General features: G+C 49.1%; 1 protein-coding gene across 2 annotated transcripts in view; it reads left to right on the top strand.

Moving 5' to 3' along the window:
- KCNH1 (potassium voltage-gated channel subfamily H member 1) overlaps nt 1–19,761 on the top strand; it is a 379,659-nt gene that overhangs the window by 67,398 nt on the left and 292,500 nt on the right. Inside the window, exon 6 of one of the 2 annotated variants that reach the window (XM_002717533.5) lies at nt 11,193–11,666. In XM_002717533.5, the coding sequence (XP_002717579.1) occupies nt 11,193–11,666 (474 nt within the window). The remainder of the gene's footprint in view (nt 1–11,192; nt 11,667–19,761) is intronic. The other variant, XM_002717532.5, reaches the window with a different exon arrangement.

Below are 19,761 nucleotides of genomic sequence, written 5' to 3'. Positions count from 1 at the left end.
TGCGCTGGGGGGATGGAATGAAGCACATCCACTCTTGTAGGTGCTACTGGTGGGTGTGCCTGTGGTCAGGGCTCCAGAGAACCCCGCTTTCCAGTCACCCTTGGGGGGAGGGCGCTTGAGGCAGCGGGAGTGGGTGGTGGGGAGTGGGGTATTTCTGGGCGAGGGTTGTGTTCGTGGAGGGTGCTCTGTGTCTTCAGACGACCAGTGCAGCCCGTGTAGTAGGTGGAGTGGTGAATCCCCTGGGGTGTCTCAGAGTGACTGATGGCTTCGTCTGCTGCCAGCAGCCAGGGGAGGGTGGCTGATATTCCTGGAAGGTGGTGATCTGGAGGCTGCTGGCTCCTCCATCCCCTGGCCGTCGTGGATGGGCTTGATCCATCAGCTCCCAGAAAGACTTTTGAGTTTGTCCACAGCTTTTTCATGGCGGCTCCCAGTTCAAGGTCTGCATCTTCTATTCCTGGACTCCTAGAGTAATCTTGTGGCAGGCCTCTCTGCCTCCACACTTGCCCTCATGGGTCCTTCTCCTTGCTGCTGCCTGGTTAGCTTCACCAGGAATACCTGGTGAAGAAACCTCTCTAAGTTCCTGACCCATGCATCAGAGGGTGCGTCAAGTCTTCCCCTCCCCCCAAGTCAGCTTCCACTTCCCACTATTGCTCTCTCCAGTCCCCCCAAAATGCAACAACAAACCAAGAGACTCCAGGATTTAACCCACCAGCGTCCACAAGGAGTTCCTGCTCTGCCTTATTTTCACAGCCAAGTCTTTGCTCCCGTGTTTTCTTCTGCCAGAAATGCCCTGTATGAGTTTTGTCTGTCCGAGGGCTCATCCTTCAGAGAAGATGTTAACAGTCACCTCAGACCTAAGCCCTTTCTGACCCCCGGAGTCAATTCGTCTCCTTTTCTCTGTTCTTTTTATGTATGTGTTTCTTGCCACTTGCTGCTGTATATTTTAGTAATTTGTTTACACATTTCTCTTCTGTTTTTATTAGGCTGTAAGGGGTCATAGAAATGGCGGGGTCTTAGAAGCAATTTTGTCTTTTTTTTTTTTTGGCAACTGCATCTACTGTATTGGTCTCTCTTTTAAATGATTTTAGTTTTACCATTCTTGGCCCCTAGTCCTTGGAGAAGTCAAGGACTTTCTAGACTATCCCAATTTTAGGTAAAAGGGTATATTTCTGTAAGATTCTGGGCCCTATGAACTCATCACTAGCATCTTCCTGATTTTAATCCAGAGTCTCCCGAACGAATAGTATCTTTCTTATTTGTACAAAAACACTAGCTTTTGCATGCTGCTTCAGCATTCATAAAAAATATATATTCAAAGAGGCTTCAAAAAATTGATGGAGAGGTTGAATTAAAAGATAATGCGGCCGGCACCGCGGCTCATTAGGCTAATCCTCCACCTTGCGGCGCCAGCACACTGGGTTCTAGTCCCAGTCGGGGCACCGGATTCTGTCCCGGTTGCCCCTCTTCCAGGCCAGCTCTCTGCTGTGGCCCGGGAGTGCAGTGGAGGATGGCCCACGTGCTTGGGCCCTGCACCCCATGGGAGACCAGGATAAGTACCTGGCTCCTGCCATCGGATCAGTGAGATGCGCCGGCCGCAGTGTGGTGGCCATTGGAGGGTGAACCAACGGCAAAGGAAGACCTTTCTCTCTGTTTCTCTCTCTCACTGTCCACTCTGCCTGTCAAAAAAAAAAAAAAAAAAAAAAAAAAAAAAAAAAAAAGATAATGCGAAGTTTGATGAACTTTGAAGCCCCTGTATGTGTGTGCAGATATATCCGTGTCTGTGTTCTGATTGCATCTTTATAGTAACACTCTGATATAAGGATGGAGACCTTGCCTTATTCTAGGTTGGTCAGTGATGGAGTCGAGAGCAGGGTATCTGGGCTGAGGCGCTGCCAGGTTGGGCCCACAAAAGCTATGTCTTCATCAGCTTCTGTGTTTGTAGCCCCTTCACTGATGGTTTCCCACTCATCCCTTTGTTTTCCTCCCAGCCTCCCGACTCCCTGTCTCTCACACATTCACATGGACACACATGCCTGTGATCCACATTTTAAATACCCTTTATTGTTGTCGGGCATGTGGACAACTTGCTCATCACAAATATACTTCTGATGGCAATGCCCATGTTTTGTAAGCTGGTTCAGGGTATTCTTATGGCACAGTACACCTGCGCTGACCAGGATGATAACTACTGGCCTTGTGTGCTATTATACTTTTTGTCAAGAATCATACAAAGGAATTGAAATGAGGATCTCAAAGAAATATCTGCATGCCATGGTCATTGCAGCATTAGTCACGAGAGTCAAGACACAGGAGCAACCTGGATGTCTGCTGATGAATAAATGATGAAGAAGGTACAATACTCTACTGTGTACTTGAGCAATATGCAATGGCACGTTATTCAGTCTTAGAGGAAGAGCCAAATCCTCTGTTATAATCACATACAACACTTGCTTTATAAAAAACAAAAGGGAGGAATGTTAGTAAAATGATGCCAACTTATCTGTGGCGCCATCCATGCCTCGGACCCCCTCCTAGGCTCTGACCCCCACCCCCACCCCAGGGCCATTGCTACAAGCCAAGTGACCAGATGGCCCAACCATAGGTGTCAGCTCCACCCCCACCCTAATGGGATTTGCTGTTCCTACTTCCCTGCCCCACCCCCAGCAGAGGTAAAACCGGACCTACTTCCTTGGTTTCTTTCTCCTGATCCCTGTCCCCCTCGCCTGTTGGGCTTCCCCCACCTGACAATAAACCTTTCCCTTAAAAAAAAAAAGAGCCAAATCCTACCATTTGTGACCATGTGACTGAACCTGAAGAACATAATGCTGAGTGAAATAAGTCAGACACAGGAGGGAGAATACTACATGAAGTCCGTTGTACCAGGGATCTAAAATAGTCCAGCTCACAGAAGCTGGGAGCAGAATGCTGGCTGCCAGGGACTAGGGGGATAGACACAGGGAGGTTTTCCAGAGGTTTTAAATTCCAGTTCCAGGGAAGACTGAGTCCTAGAGGTCTATTAGAGCACCATGCCTATGGTGCACAGCGCTGTGCCACATATCTAAAAGTGTGCTAAGAAGGCAGAACTTATGTTCCACGTGCTTATCACACACAGAAGGCAGGAGGAAACTTTGGAGGTGACAGATGTGTTTAAGGTGTCACTTGTAGTGATGGTTTCATGGGTATATGCTTACCTCCACACTCGTCAAGTGTATAAATTAAATAGCTGCAGCTTTTTACTGTATATTTATACCTCAATAAAGTAGTTTGGAAAAAAAAAAGGGATTAGGGGTGCCATTTGGCCTAGCAGTTAAGAACAGTGAAGATATCAAAGTGCCTGGGTTCCAGGGCTAGCTCAGGCTCCCAATTTCTTTCATTCTTTTTTTTTTTTTTTTTTTTTTTTTTTGTGACAGGCAGAGTAGACAGTGAGAGAGAGAGAGACAGAGAGAAAGGTCTTCCTTTGCCATTGGTTCACCCTCCAATGGACACTGCGGCCAGTGCACCGTACTGATCTGAAGTCAGGAGCCAGGTACTTATCCTGGTCTCCCATGGGGTGCAGGGCCCAAGCTCTTGGGCCATCCTCCACTGCACTCCCGGACCACAGCAGAGAGCTGGACTAGAAGAGGGGCAACTGGGACAGAATCCGGCGCCCCAACCGGGACTAGGACCTGGTGTGCCGGTGCCGCAGGTGGAGGATTAGCCTATTGAGCCACAGCGCTGGCCATGCTCCCAATTTCTTCTTCCTGCCCATGCATGCCCTGGGAGGCAGCAGGTTATGGATCAAGAAATTGGGGCCCTACTACCCATGTTGAAGACCTGGATGAAGTTTCCTGCTCCTGGTTTTGGCCTGGCTGATTCCTGGTCATTGTGGGCACTTGGGGAATAATCCAGCAGATGGAAATTTTCTATCTTGCCTCTTGAATAAATTTTTAAAATACATAAAACTTATATGATCATTTGTATCTTCTTTTCTAATCTCTTCTTTGGCTTAATTTGTTCAGTTCATCCTTCATTTATTCAAGTGGTTTTTTTGAAAAATGCTTTACTGTGTACCATCTCTGTGCTGAGGGCTAAGTACCTGGTGGTGAGAAGAGAACCCTTTCTTCTTGGAGACTGATTTGGCGAGCAAGGCCTCTGCTGCCAAGTGCACAGACAAGTCCAGGTGTTATACCTCCCTGGCGAGTGCAGCGAGAAGAGCAAACCTGGCAATCAGCAGAGAGCAATCGAGGAAGCTGGTGCAGGAGCTTCTGTTACAGATGGCGGGGGGATCAGGGCGGCCTCCAGGAGGAGACGACATGTATGCTGGGACCTGGAGATTGAGCAGGACCCATCCACACGGAGAGCAGGAAGAGCAGTCGGAGCCAACGCTGGATGTGTTGGTGTTTGTGCAGAGAAGGCCAGCACATGGTGGAGTGTGGCTGTTGAAGGCCAGGGCTCAGGTGATTTGGAAAGATTGGCGAGGGCTTGTAGGTCACAGCAGGAATGTAGATCTTGGTTGAAGTTCTGTGTAAAGAGCTGGAGGGTTTTGATCAGGGAAGCGACGTGATGGAGTTCAAGTTGCTCCGTGGCGTATGGGTTTGAAGTCAGCGCGAATGGAAGGTTCTGCCACGCTGCTGTCGGACAGGATGGTGCGTTGGATAGGGCTGCAGACGTGACCTGGGGTAGGGAGTGGATCCTGCGTTTTATTTACTTGAGTTGGAAACCAGACACCCCACTCCACCGTGGATTACTTCTACAGTTTTTCTTGAAGGGAGATCCGAGCTGCACATCGTGGGATGCCAGAGAAGAAGAGCCTGGCAAGAAGAGGAAGGCCAAGCCAAAGCGGAGTGTTTGAGGATGGGAGAAGTGTAAAATCTGCAAAGTGCTGGTGAAGAGAGCGAGGCAGATCGGTGGAAGAGTATGGCATTCAGCAGCACTGATCTCAGCAGTGCCTATTTCATTAGAGAGTGGAGACCGTGCTCACCGTGGGGTGTCTTGAAGGTGATTCGAGGAGAGACAATGTGTTTAGACTTCCTTTTAAAGAAGTCTGTTGATGGCCGTACAGGGAAACAGCCAAGGGGGCTGTTGTGAGAAGGAGGGGTGGACGTACATCTGAAGAAGCTGCGGAAACAGTCCTGTGTCCACAGAGGAGTTGATGGGGAGAAAAGACAGAGACTCATGGGTGGGATGGGAAGGAGGTGGGGCAGTGGGAAGAGGAGGAGGCTTAGAGCACAGTGGCCTTTGAGGGAGGAAGGCTCTTCCTGTTGAACCAGGACGAGTTCTGCGGCTGAGGATGGAGGCCGATTTGTAGATTTGTGACCGCTGGAAGCCTCTCTCTGGTTCTGTTTTCAGTGAATCGTGGGTAGGAATGTGAGCAAAGAGGACAGGACTTAAGGACTGACTACAATGTTATGACCTCTGATCCACCTCTGCAAAAGTGACTTTGCACCATGACATTCACTGGCTCAGCAGTTTCAGGGGGCAGTGTAGTGAGTTCTGCTCATTTCTGAACCCACATAGGGATGATTTGGTTACCAGGGTAGGCACTTTCAAGGGGGACAGGCTCTGGCCAATGTGGCTGGTTCAGGATTTTAACTGGGGCATCCCAGAGAAGGTCTATGGTGGGATATGGTGTCTTTGGCCAGGAGCTGGTTCCATAAGATGACAGGATGGCATGTTAGCATCAGTCATGGGCCTACAGGAAAGCAGTTCGTTAAGTCCATTAAGTGTCAATGTATAGGGGCCGGTGCCATGGCTCACTTGATTAATCCTCTGCCTGTTGTGCTGGCGTCCCACATGGGCACCGGTTCTAGTCCCGGCTGCTCCTCTTCCTATCCAGCTCTCTGCTATGGCCTGGGAAAGCAGCAGAAGATGGCCCAAGTGCATGGGCCCCTGCACACACATGGGAGACTGGGAAAGAAGCTCCTGGCTTCAGATCAGTGCATCTCTGGTCATTGCAGCCATCTGGGGAGTGAACCAGCAGATGGAAGACCTCTCTCTCTCTCTCTCTCCCTCTCACTCCCTCTCACTCCCTCTCACTGTCTGTAATTCTACCTCCCAAATAAATAAATAAAATCTTAAAACAAGTGTCAATGTACAATAGAAGAAAAGCATTGAATCAGGAAACTGGACCTGGGCTTAGGGTCCTGTTTGGTCATCTGCAGTATGACTGTGAACAAATCATTGACCTGGGGTCTATTTTCCCAACGTGTGCGACAAGGAGCCGGCAGCCTTCCCCTCCTCTGAGGGCGTGTGAGGTGTGATGAGATGTGTCAGTGTGCTCTGAAGGGTATTTCGGGCTGTGCAGATGGGTGAGTGAGAAGACGCGGCGTCTTGGAGCTGGCACGCTGGCTCCCACTTCCAGCTTCTCTGCTTACTCATCCCTTGCGTGACTCAGGGTGAGTCACGTCACCTCCATGTTCCCATCTGTAGAACTCCCTCACAGGGTGATTACAAGGATTCAAAAATGCCATAAAGGGCTTTGGAAGTGAACGTGCCAGAGAAATGTGATAGATTCGTCAGCCTGATTCCCCTACTCCTTGACAGGAAAACCCTAATCTATTTTCCTTCCAGAATCAGTCTTCAAGGTGGACATTCTGGGTCACACTGGTGATGGCCTGGAAGGAGCACTTCCTGTCGGCAGAGCCTGGTCCTGGATGCTGTAGGGCAGAGCTGGGAGAAGTAGCATCGGCCTGGCAGGACCTCCCTGTCTGGGGGAATGGGAGACACAAACCCATTCCCAGGAAGTATATTCTGAAAGGGCTGCTAGCACTCTAGAAGCTACTAGAAGCTTCCACTGGACAAGACTCAGCAAAGGAAAAAAACGAGAAGCACTTGTTCCTACAGAAAAGAGGTGGAGGGGAGTCCTGTGCTGTGGTTACCAGGACCACAGATGAGCTCATTCTGCAGGAGCACCCCACACCCACCCCTCCGGGAGCCCAGCTTCTCTGCAGAGCTGTGGAAGCATCACAGAGCATCTGGCACAGGACGTGGCCCGGATGGCGTCTGTAATCCCGTATGTCTTGACTCTGGACCCAGGGGTTGCCTCCCTTGGGAGGCCTCTAACTCCTTCAGATAGCCGAGTAGGGAACCACCCAAGGAAGCTCTTTCTCCTGAGGGTGTTGGTCGTGAAATTGCCTTCCGGGTCTCAGTCCATCCCCGCCCACACCACTGGGAGGAAGCCAGTCAGTCTCGTGGGCATCTTGCTGATCAATCTGAAGAATTAGTCATTTGTCACCGTACTCTCAGAAGACTACGGAAGCCAGAGTTCACTGGATGCAAAATACTGTTTTGGTCGGGAAATTTTTCCTATGGCTATTGATTTTCTGTAATAAAGGACTTGCTCGGAAGAATTTCCATCTTCTATTTTCCATCATGTTGTGATAACTTTTAAGGAGCTCACATCAGAGTGAAATATATAGGACCTTAAGTCTGACCATAAAAGTGTGGTGTTCCGGGAACCATTTGTAGCCTTTCACGTAAAGGGAATGTGCCCCATTTATCCTGATCAAATGTCCCGACTTCTCGGGTGCTGGTACCCCATGGCTGACTTGTAAAAGGCTGTTACATCTCAGAGATGGGAAGAGAGAAGTTGAACTCGGACCCCTGGCCACTCTCCTGTCTAGTCTAGGGCCTCTGTCAGCCCCTCCTCGAACGGGTGCTGGAGGAACAGCGGCCAGGGCAGAGTCTGGGGTTGACCTGGAGGGACACTACTGATGCAGGCCTCCCTCAGCAGGGCCTCGGGGTGTCCTGGAGAGAACCAGAACGGGACATCCACTTAGGAGTAGGACTATATCAAAGGCCACTGCGAGAGCAGCCAGTTTTCTCCGAAGGCGCATCTCTCCCAGAGGGAGCTCCAGGTGAATTTGGTTTGTAACCTGCAGGTGGCTGCTTACTATGGGTTCTTCTGAGTTCTAGGCTAATCACTGAGGCCATGTCCTGCAAATATTCAGTCAACTCCCCGATAACCCACTTGCCTTTCCCCCTACTGAATGCATAGGACCCTGTCTTCATGATACTCATAATTCATCTACATTCAGTTGATTTTTACAGATGAAACTTCTTATTTGAGATAACTATAGATCCACATGGAGTTGTGGGAAGCAGCACAGAGATCCCATGCGCCCTTCATTCAGTTTCCCCTGAGGGTAACACTTTAAGCTATGCTGTAGCACAATATCACAATCAGAATACATTTTTAAAAATTTTTATTTTATCATTTATCTGAAAGGCACACACACACACCACACACAGAGCCAGGCTGAAACCAGGAGCCCAGAATGCAAACTGGGTTGGGTCTCCCATGCAGGTGGCAGGGAGCTATTACCTCCTGCTTTCCTAGGGTGCACATTAGCAGAAAGATGGAATCAGGAGCAATTGAGCCCCAGGTACCTAGATATGGGATGTGCCTACACCTGCCTCACAACCAGGATATCGACGCTGGTGCAGTCCAGGTGGAGAACACTTCCATCACCACAAGGATGTCTCACGTTGTCTTCTTATGGCCACACCCACTCCCTTCTGGCCCTCACCCATTCCTGGCAACCACTAATTTATTCTCTTCCTATGATTTTGTCATTTCAAGAATGTTACATAAATGGAACCATAAATATGTAATCTTTGGGGATTGTTTTATCGACTCTCAAGATTAATCGAGATTGTTGTATATTCTCAATTGTATGTATCTTTTTATTGCTGAGTAGTGTCCTCTGGTTTAGATGGACCAGTTTGTTTAACCATTCATCTGTTGAAGGATACTTGGGTGGTTTCCAGTTTTTGGCTATTATATGAATAAAGCTGCTATAAATTTCATGGACAGGTTATTGTGGGAACATAAGTTTTCATTTTTCTGGGATAAGTGTCGAGGTATATAATTGTTGGGTCAGATGGTAGTTGCATATTTAGTGTTAATAAATCTTCAAACACTCCCGAGTGGCTGTCCAATTTTACATTCCTACTAGCAATATGTGAGTGATTTAGTTTATCTGCATCATTACCAGCATTTGGCATGGCCACTAGTTTTTCATTTTAGCTATTCTGATAGGTATGTACTAATATCTCCTGGTTAATTTACATTTTTCTAATGATGTTAAACATTTGTTTTCAAGTACTTATCTGCCCTCTGTATATGCTTTTGGGTGAAATATTTCTTTATGCTTTCTACTTATTTTCTGTGTGTGGATGTTTTATTGTTGAGTTTTGAGGCTTTATAATGTAGATCATATATGCTAAATAGTGCTTCTGTGTTGGACATGTGTTTGCATATATTTCCTCCCAGTCATGGCTTGTTCATCAACTGAACAAGGCCTTTTGCAGAGCAAAATTTTAAATTTTGATGACACCCAGTTTGCTAGTTTTTCTTTATGTGAAATTGTACTTTTGGTGTCAAATCTAAGAATATTTTGGCTGGTCCTAGATCCTGAAGATTTTCTCCTGCATTTTTTTCTAAAAGTTTTCTAATTTTAAATTTAAGTTCACAATCTATTTGGAGTCAATTTTTATAGAAGATGGGAGACTTATATTAAAGTTCGTTTTTTGGCTTATAGATATTTACTACTGTAGCATCGTTTGCTTCAAAAGCTATCTTTCTTCCACATACTGCTTTTATACCACGGTTAAAAGTCTACTGGGCAAATTTGTATGGGCCTAGTTCTGGATTCTCTATGTTCCATTAATCTGTGTATCTATTCTGCCAATACAATGCAGTCTTAATAACTGTGGTTATACATTGTCTTAAAATCTGCTAGATGGATTCCTCCCACTTTTTTCTTTTGTTCATCACTTTATAGCTTTATTGAGCTATAGCTGTTATGCAGAGAAACCTAAAAACCCACATATGTTTAAGGTCTGCAATTTGTTGAGTTTGAACCACTTACTCAAAACTACTTTAGCTATTGGAGTTCTTTTGCCTTTCCACGTAAAGTTTAGAATAATCCTGTGCATATCAACAATCATGGAGGCTCTTTCCTAATGAGTTAATCCAATGTTGTCATTTCCCAAAGCCCCTACCTCTAAACACCACACTTGGATTAAGTGTCTACCCTCTTATTACCCATTAACACAAGAGGCTGGAGTCTAAACTCCTGAGTCTGAGGAGACAAATATCCAAACCGTAGCAATGCCCTCCTGTGAAACTCTTCAGTTTACGCCCAGTCATCCTGGACATTAAACCGCACACCAGCCTGCTAGGTCGTGCGGGGTCTGGGCCCCTCTGGCATCCCTGCCCCTCACCTGGTGTGCTTCAGCCACATCAGACTTCTTCCTTTTCCCAGAACTAACAAGCTTGCTATCTCCCAGGCTCATCACACCAGCGATGCTGTGTCCATGCACGTCTGAATGCTTGGTGCTATTTTGTGGTTCAGGTTTCCATTCAAACGTTCTTCCTCCCCCTACTCCTTAAGTAAGAGTCTGTCAAACCACTGTGTTCTCCCCAACCCCAGCCTCTATTTACCTCTTTCCTGTTTGTTTGTTTGAGAGAGATAAGCAGACACAGAGATGTATCTCTGCTGGTTCTTCCCAAATGCCCACAACACCCAGGAGTCTGGAACTCATTCCAGCTCTCTCACACAGGTAACAGGGACTCAAGCACTTGAGCCATCACCTGCCGCCTCCCAGTGGGCACATGAGCAGAAAACTGGAGTTAGGAGCAGAGCCAGGACTTGACCCAGGCACCCTGATTTGGGGTGCAGGTGTCCAAGTGGTGTCTTAACTGTTGCACCAAAGGCTCACCCCTGTTATCTCAATTTGAAATGATTTTGTTTTGCCTATTAGACTGCGCTCCAAGAGAGCAGGTACTGTGCTGTCTCCTTCACTGCTGCATGTACAGTCCCTAGAACTGTTCTGGCATGGAGCAATCCACACTTGTTGAATAAAGTTTCTTAAGTCTCCTGAGCTCAGTTTCTCGCCTGGTGTATAAATTAATAATTGGCTAAAAATACAAGGTTGTATTTAGAATCAAGTGAGAGAATAAATTCTGTGGCATATTCAGTCCACTGCTTGGTCCACAGGAAGCCAACTAAGAATTTATCATTGTTTCAGTGTGATTATTTCTATTATAACATTCACTTCCATTCTTCCATATGCCTCTAGTACTTGCGATAGTGCCTAATGGTCAACCTGGAGTATCACAGGCATTTGTCAGTTTTGAATATTGACTCGGTAGATGTTTGCAATTCAATTCTAACTTTGTTATCTCTTGACTATGTTTTTCTGAACAGGTCCTGCAGCTGGGCTCAGACATCCTTCCCCAATACAAGCAAGAGGCGCCAAAGACTCCCCCTCACATCATCTTGCACTACTGTGTTTTTAAGACCACGTGGGATTGGATCATCTTGATCTTGACCTTCTACACAGCCATCTTGGTCCCTTACAATGTCTCCTTTAAAACCAGGCAGAACAATGTGGCATGGTTGGTTGTGGACAGCATCGTGGATGTCATCTTTTTGGTGGACATTGTGCTGAATTTTCACACCACTTTTGTTGGGCCAGCAGGGGAGGTCATTTCCGACCCCAAACTCATCCGAATGAACTACCTGAAGACGTGGTTTGTGATTGACCTTCTGTCCTGTTTGCCATATGATGTCATCAACGCTTTTGAGAACGTGGACGAGGTTAGTGCCTTTATAGGTGACCCAGGGAAGATTGGTTTTGCTGATCAGATTCCACCACCCCTGGAGGGGAGAGAGAGTCAGGTACAGCCCTCAAATCTCAGACCTTGTTGTCATGTCTTTCAAGCTGAACTAAATGTGGGTGGGCAATTGAAGAGTGACTCCGTGGGCGGGAACTAGCATGACTGATGTCCAGAACAAAGGGAGCATGCGTGATGGAAACTCTTGCCTGTTGTTCTTGTCTGCTGGAGCCCCGGAGGCCGTGCATGTCTGTGAATGGGAGTGGAAGAGGCCAGAGGCTTGCTCTTACTCCACAGGGAGAGCAAGCCACCGGCTGGGGCAGGTGGGGCTGCAGAAGCAGGCATGCATGGCCATTGCACTGGTGAATCTTCCACCTGGTTTTCAATTGCTGAATGTCTACCTATTGATTATTCTAATTATGGGGACTTTTCTTATTTTTAAATCTGCTGTTGACCTTTGCCTGTTTCATAAGCAATTAACTCCTGGTAATGTGGATGCTGTTTTCCTCCAAGTGTGCCTTATGTATTTATTTTTGTAAATGTTGGCATGAGTTATTTCATTGCTAATGTGAGTTTGGAAGGTGACCATTTGCTGAGGTAGGCAGGCTGCAGCCTGTGGTTCAGAGCGGGAGTGTTGGTTTTGGATTACACTGTTGTGGATTGTTAATCCTGCAGGCAACGGAAGGAATTAAAAGAAGATAAACACTTTGTGAATGTGTTGGAATTAGGACATGCTCCAACTGTCTTTGTGTGAATGGGTGCCTGGGACACTCTGCATCAGGAAGGGATCAGTAGGCCTGGTTAAAGTGTATTCCTCCTTTGAAAAAGCAAGGCTGTTAAGCCATTGCACAGAAGTGTCAGATTCTTATCTGACTTGTGGTCTATGGGAATGGTTCTTTTTCCTGCTCCTAGCTGACACTCCAGATGAATTAAGAGAAAGAGAAGCTCATTTGGAAACTCTTCCACCTAGTTCAGCAATGGCCCTCTCTGCCTCAGTTTACCAAGGGCCTCAGGGTCTCTGGCTGGGTTAACCTAGGTGGGTTATCTTGGAGACCACCCAGAGGCTGAACTGAGGCAAGACACAGCGTCAGGGCTAAGGGCTTGTGGGCTCTGCCTTGAGCCGATTGGAAGGAACAGTGTGCTCACCGCCCGGGCGTGAAGATCTGACGCTGACTCTCTGTCTTGGTCCAGGTGCCTTCTGATCAGTGCCAGTGGTGGGGAAGGACACCACCTCCTTCCTCTGGGACAAAGGAACAACCTCCTCCCACTTTATATGGTGAAGAGCAGCCCTTTCTGGAAATACTGCTAAGTGCAGAGCTGGAAGGAGAGAGCTTGGCTGCAAGGATGGTCGGATGCAGAGCAACCCCTGTGTGTGTGTGTGTGTGTGTGTGTATAGACGTCAACATCTAAGGACTAATTCTTTGGTGGCTCGTGTGGATTTTGTAGGGGGGATTAAATGAGTGAAGACTGATCATATACAAGGGCAGAATAATCCCTAAAGTGAAAGTTGGGATTCTGAAGTGTGAATGTTAGTGCATGTTGGGAATGGTATTTTTCTTTGTGAGCACATTCCTGGAAAATTTTATGTTAGTTGGTGAGGCAAATATCACAGTTTTGGCTTAGGTATTTCAAATCAATTATCTCAATTAAAAGAGTTTCATCTACACCTAGGGGAAATGAAATGTAATTTTTTTAAAAACACCACTGAGGCAGGGGCAAGCGTTGGTGGAGCAGATGAAGCCTCCTGCTGGGATGCGGGCGTCCCATCTCATGATGGTTTGCATTGAGTCCCGCCTCCACCTCTGCCCTGATCCAGCTTCCTGCTGATGTACCTGGGAGGCAGCAGATGACAGCTCCAGGCTGGACTCCCTGCCACCCACACGGGAGACACAGATGGAGTTCCTGACTCCTGGCTGTGGCCTGGGTCAGCCCGGGGTTTTTGCGGGCATTGGGAGAGTGAACCTGCTGTTGGAAGCTCTGTTTCTCTCTCTGTCTCTCTTTCTGTCACTCTGCCTCTCAAATAAGTACAAAATGAATAAATAGACATTTTCAAATACAAAATGAAAAACCACTGATGAGTGGGCATTTGGCTTAGCGGTTAAGATGCCTGCTGGGGTGCCTGGGTTGGAGTCAGATTCTGCTCCCAATTCTAGCTGTCTGCCAGTGCATATCTCGGGAGGCAGCAGGTGATGGCTCAAGTAGCTGGGTCCCTGTCAGCCGCGTGGGAGACCTGGATTGAGTTCCTGGCCCCTGACTTCAGCCTGGGCCAGACAAGGCTATTGCAGGCATTGGTGGAGTGAACCAGCAAATGGGAGATTTCTCTCCCACTCTTTTTTCTCTCTCTGTCTCTCAAATAAGATAAATAAATTTAAAACAGTAATATAAAAAAACCCATTACATTTTTAAAATAAATCACTGGCTATTGATAACAATAGCACTGGATTTTTAAAGGCAAGTGGAACAATCTTTCTGCTTCAGTGGTCCTTGTTAATAATTGGCAGCACTGTAAGTGCACACGCGTGTGCCTGGGTTACGTGGCAGGTTCACAGAGCACAGGGCTTCCCAGGGACAGTATGTGCTGGGTTGGAACTCCTTTGCTATTGATTGTGAGTTCCCGTGATGGAGCTTCCTGGTTTCTGGACATGAAATAGACTGTACCACGAAAAATATCAGTTATCTCCATTGATATGGGGGTTTAATATCAAAGCTCTTACCATCACCTCTTATTCCAAAATAATAATAGCAATATTAAGAGGTTATCACTCTGATTTTCTTCTGTAAAGGCTTGATTTTAAATTTTATTTCCATTTTCTTTGAAAGGCAGAGAGACACAGAGAGATCCAGAGATCTTCCATTCACTGGTTCGCTTCCCAGATGCCTGCAGTAGCCAGAGCTGGGCCCGGCCACAGGCAGGAGGCTAGCTGCAATCAGGTCTCCCACATGGGAGACAGGAGATGTAATTACTTGGGCCATCATCTGCTGCCTCTCAGGGCCCACATTAGCAGGAAGCTGGATCAGAAGTGAAGGAGCCAGGACTCTAACCAGGGACTCCAGTGTGGAATGCCGGCATCCCACGTGGCTGACCCGTTGTGCCCAGTGTCTGCCCCAAGACTTGATTTCTTGCCAAGCTTTGGCTGACGCCGGAAATAACACCTGTTCATCACAGCTGTGGTGCTGTGGGGGGAGATCAGTGTGAGGAAACTGATTTGGCCTCTAGTCCTCTGGGACACCTGTTAGGACAGCAGAGAACCTTGTCACTTAGCCTTCCTGCAGCACCGTTGTCCCATGACACTGTCCACCATTGTCCCACGACAGCTGCCTGGGGGCATGGCATTTGGGCAATGGACTATATGAGACACCCCCCCCCCCAACACACACACACCCCAGCTCCCATGGCTAAAGCCTGGTGAGTTCTAATTGTCATCTATATTACCTTCACCTCCGGAAGGTGGCTGTAGCCAAACCCCCACCCCTCAACAACTGCCCACAGTGGGTGTGGGTGGGCACCTAGCGGGGGGTAAGTAGACCTCTGGAAGCCTTCTAGTTCAGCCTTCTTAACTCACATGGAAGGAAGCAGGCTCAAAGGCAGAGGGGAGATGACCCCATCACAGAACAAATGATAGGCTCACAGCAAGGACCCATGCCTGTTGACTCGCCGTTGTTCTTAATGGTGGCAGATTTGATGAAATACGTAGGAGCAAACAACTTCTTGAAGGGTACAGTTAACGCTGACCAGGAAGCTTCTGATAACAGTAGTGTGCCTCTTGGCTTGGTTGGGGATTGGGGTGGGCAGAGGCGTTTTCTCCAAAGCACCTGTTTTGGCAAAGGGTGATTTAAGAAGATTGATTCAATTAGTGGGGATGAAGGGCTGCTGGTGGTTGGAGGGTGCTGTGGAGGCCACAAGGCAGCTCACCTGCCGGTCTTGGATCTTCCTGGGGAGGGAAATCCCTTTGGCAGGAGAATGCTGGCTGATGGCTTCACAGGTTCGTGTCCACCACTTGCTCTCTTCCTACCCACGACCTGCCATGGAGTCTCCAATCTAAGGTTGCAACTCCCTCTGTTCCAGCTTCTTCCCCTGGGAGAGTGTGGGGGAGACATTAGAAATTATTAACTCATTTCTTGTAAAAAAAAATAATACATGGAACTGAATTGTCCCTAGTGTCCTCCTAATTATGCCAATGGACTTGTGTGCCTGTGGAGGCCACCAAAGAAGAGGGGAGAGGGCAGTGGCTTTGCCATCTGTGTTGTGGACTGGCACATGGGCCCTCCCAGGGCCTCCTGAAGTGAGAATGTTGACCCCAGCCAAGGCCTGGGTCAGGAGACAGCTCGATGAAGTCGCTGAAGTCTGGTTGTAACTCCAGCCCCTGTGCAGGTCGCCCATCTCCAAACTTTCAGCCACACAAGCCAGCCCTTTGGCTCAACTTGTTTCATTTATGTAGATGGCCTGCATTTGCGTCATTCTCCAGTCTGGTGGTAATAATCTGTTTGGGAGGTTGTTTGGGAATATGTTTGCACATTAGTTAAATTGGTTGGAGAACAGTCTGGAAACTGAGTGAACTGAAGCTTGCAATGGGTACGTCGAAGCAAAAACCTCTTTCAAGCACTGCATGGATTGTTGGCCTCTGTGCTTCCTGGATTCAAGGTAGAATTATTGACAAAACAAATTCACACTTCTAAGGAGAGCTTATTTCTGCAAAAGAGGAGAGGTGCAAAGTGGAGAACGGAGCCAATCGTGATATCACTAGGGTCAAAATTCTGGCATCCCGGAGCCTGGAGTTGGCCAAGAGCGTTCTCTCCCTGGCTCTGTAACTTCAGACAGCAGTGTGGCAGCCAGTGGCAGGGATGTGGCCGACACGCGCTGAGACACCACTCTCCAGGGACATGCTCACCTTAGAGAAGGAAGAGCCAACACCCCCTCAGTAGACATTTGCACAGCTCCACAGAAGGTGCTATAGAGAGGAGCCACGGTGGATAATTGTGGGCTTTAGCTAGTAACAATGTATCAGAATCGACCCATCCATCCCCACACCAACTACCCTCCTGCGAGGTGTTGGTACTGCAGACTCCGAGTGTGGGTGTCCCTCTACATCCCACCCTGCTCTTCCATAAAACTCTTCTGAAAAGTAACTGTTAGTGGAGAAACCCCCACCGGCATCACCTGGATCGCCCGCACTCAGGGAGAAAAGCCTCGGTCACCTTGTGTCTGCCCGCCAGCTTCCAGCTGCACAGGCAGAGGGTGCACCTGTGTGGGAATGGAAAGGGTGGGTGTGCCTCTAGCTGCAGAGAGACCGAAGGTGAGGACAGACAGCCATCAGTGGCCTGCTGAGCACACACATGAGTCCAATGGGCATTCAGCCTCAGCCGTAAGGAAAGCCTGCAGGAGCTGGGATAGGCAAGTCAGAGGGATCTGGAGCTGAGGCTGCGCCAGGAGAGGCCTTGGGGTCTCTGCCCACCGCCACCCCAACCCCCCCCCCCACAACTGGCACCAGAGACCTCAGGTAGGAGTCACCCAAGCCTCTCAGCCCTTAGTGGGGGGGGGGGGGGACCGCCAGTGGGAGGGGCATGGGAGGGCCCACGCCTGCACCCGTGATGTTAGTGATGCTGTGGGCGAGACTGTCTGGAATTTTCCTTTCTTTACCGACCTTTTTCCTGACGTGCTCTCGGTGTGTGAAGGAGTGCGGAGGCGGCATGCCTCTGGTTCTGAAAGAGGTCACGGGTGGAAGGCTGGGCTACGGGTGCCGTACCCTACGTGGACACGAGTCAGGGTCACTCATGGGGGAGCAGGATGACCACGGTGAGCCTTTGTGATAGGCAGTGGATCCCGTGTGGTTTCTAAGGGGCAGTGACTTGCAGTGAAATTGTGATTCCAGGATTAAAGACATAAAACTTTACACTGCTCCAAGGCAATGCAAGAGCTCTGCACATAGGGGCACCGTGGCTTCTGCTGCTGGCTCAGTTCTCCACGCTCCTTTCTGGGCCAGCTCGAGTTCTACTTCTCCACCAGCTTTTCTTGGCTCCCCTTTTCAGTTGGTTCTTTAGAAACATCCCATGGACTTAGATGATGGGGGTGAAGATAAAGGTATACCTTCCTGGGAGCTCAGTCTAGTGGGAGTCACAGATACAGACCCTGGCAGAGCATGGGGCAGGTGCATTTTGGAGGTCAGCTCAGGGTGCTGTGGCATACAACGGGGAGCTCTTAGCCTGCTGAGAGAATCCCTGAAGGCTTCCTGGAGGCGGCGGCTGAGTTTAATCTGTTGAGAAGGCAGGGCATTCGTAGGAGAGGAAAGGCTGTACTCTTAAGGGATGGGCAAGGCCCTCACTACACGCGAAGCAGAGCACTGGCCTTGGGAGAGGGAGGGAGGGAGGCAGGATCCAGAATAAAGAATCTCAGCGGCTTGCAAAGGCGGTCACATTTTCTTTTTTTCTTTAAAAGATTCTTTTACTTGAAAGACAGAGTTACAGAGAGGGGTAGAGTCTTCCACCTGCTGGTTCACTCCCCAAATGGCTGCGACGGCCAGAGCTGCACTGATCTGAAGCCAAGAGCTTCTTCCGGGTCTCCCATGCGGGTGCAGGGACCCAAGGACTTGGGCCATCTTCCACTGCTTTCCCAGGCTACAGCAGAGAGCTGGATGGGCAGAGGAGCAACGGGGACTAGAACTGGTGCCCATAGGGGATGCCAGCACTTCAGGCCAGGGCTTTAACCCACTGCACCACAGCGCTGGCCCTGGTCACATTTTCTCACGTAAACCAAGAGAAGGCAGCAAGTGTTTTGTTTCAGGATGTGATCTGACGTGTTTTTTTCTATATAACCAGGTAGCAGGGATGAGGCTGAGTTAGGGAAATGCGCCACCTCCTCACTCTCATTCCACCTGTTTCTCAGACCCATAGCAGCCAGGCTGCCACTGCCTGCCATGCACAGGGCCTGATGGCTGCCCACCCTCCTCCAACTCCTAGTCCTCTGCCCCTCAGTCCTCACCCCTGGCCAAACCCCCCTCCCAGTCACACCCAGCCCCAGCCCTTGGCTGCCTCCAGGCTGCACCTGAGTGCCGGAAACTGGCGGGAGAACTCCATCACCTGCGGACAGACCTGCGTTCACCCGGACTTTCCTGTTTCCTGGGGTAGGAGGGATGATGTGCTTTCCTACAAGGCAAACCTTTGCCTCTCTTCAAACTGGTATCACCTGGCCTCATCCTCCTCTGATCCCCTTACTTGATGACAGAAGAGGCGAGGTAAGGAGGGAGGTCCTGTGCCCTCACACCAAGCCCCCTTTCTGCCCTGCGCCTGGCCTGCCTGCTCGGCCCTCCTCCCTGCTGGTGGGGCGGTGCCTGTGCAGAGTTGGTTCCTCTCGCCCACTCAAGGACTCTGCGCCCCTTCTTCTCTGCACCAAAGGAGTCCATCCATCCTTTTTTTTTTTTTTTTAAAGATTTATTTGAAAGTCAGAGTTACACAGAGAGAGGAGAGGCAGAGAGAGAGAGAGAGAGAGGTCCTCCATCTGTTGGTTCACTCCCCAGATGGCCGCAACAGTTGGAGCTGCACCCAGCTGAAGCAGGAGCCAGGAGCTGCTTCCAGGTTTCCCACATGGGTGCAGGGTCCCAAGGACTTGGGCCATCTTCTGCTGCTTTCCCAGGCCATAGCAGAGAGCTGGATCGGAAGAGGAGCAGCCGGGACTAGAAGCAGCGCCCATATGGCAGCACTGCAGGCGGAGGATTAACCTGTGCCACGGTGCCGGCCCCGAGTCCATCTATCTTTCCAATACCCTCCTGACACCCTGCAGCCCCTACCCCATATTCTTCCTCCTTGTGGCTAAAAGACTCCTAGAAGGTTTCCTACACCTGCTGTTCCTGCTTTCTCTTCTGTCTTTCTTGTACCTGTTGCAGGCACATTTTTATCCTTGTCTCCACTGAAGCTGTAACTACCCCTGCTAGGCTGCTGGTGACGTGCACATAGCCCCATTGATGGGCAGATCTTCGTTCTGCTTGGACCTCCCCAGTGAGCTGTGGGAGCGTCTCATCTCACACAGAATAAACCCAGGATCATGGCCCAGAGGGCGCCCCACGATCCTGGACTGCTTTGCTCTGTTTTCACGTGCACTGGCCTCTTGCTGGCCTCGGGGTGCTCACTATACCCTCTGCGTGGAATATCCTTTTCTTAAGTGTTCC

Source organism: Oryctolagus cuniculus, chromosome 13 (assembly GCF_964237555.1).
Source record: "Oryctolagus cuniculus chromosome 13, mOryCun1.1, whole genome shotgun sequence".
Taxonomy (NCBI): Eukaryota; Metazoa; Chordata; class Mammalia; order Lagomorpha; family Leporidae; genus Oryctolagus; species Oryctolagus cuniculus.
Note: the sequence above shows the minus strand (reverse complement) of the source record. Positions and strands in the feature narration are given on the sequence as shown.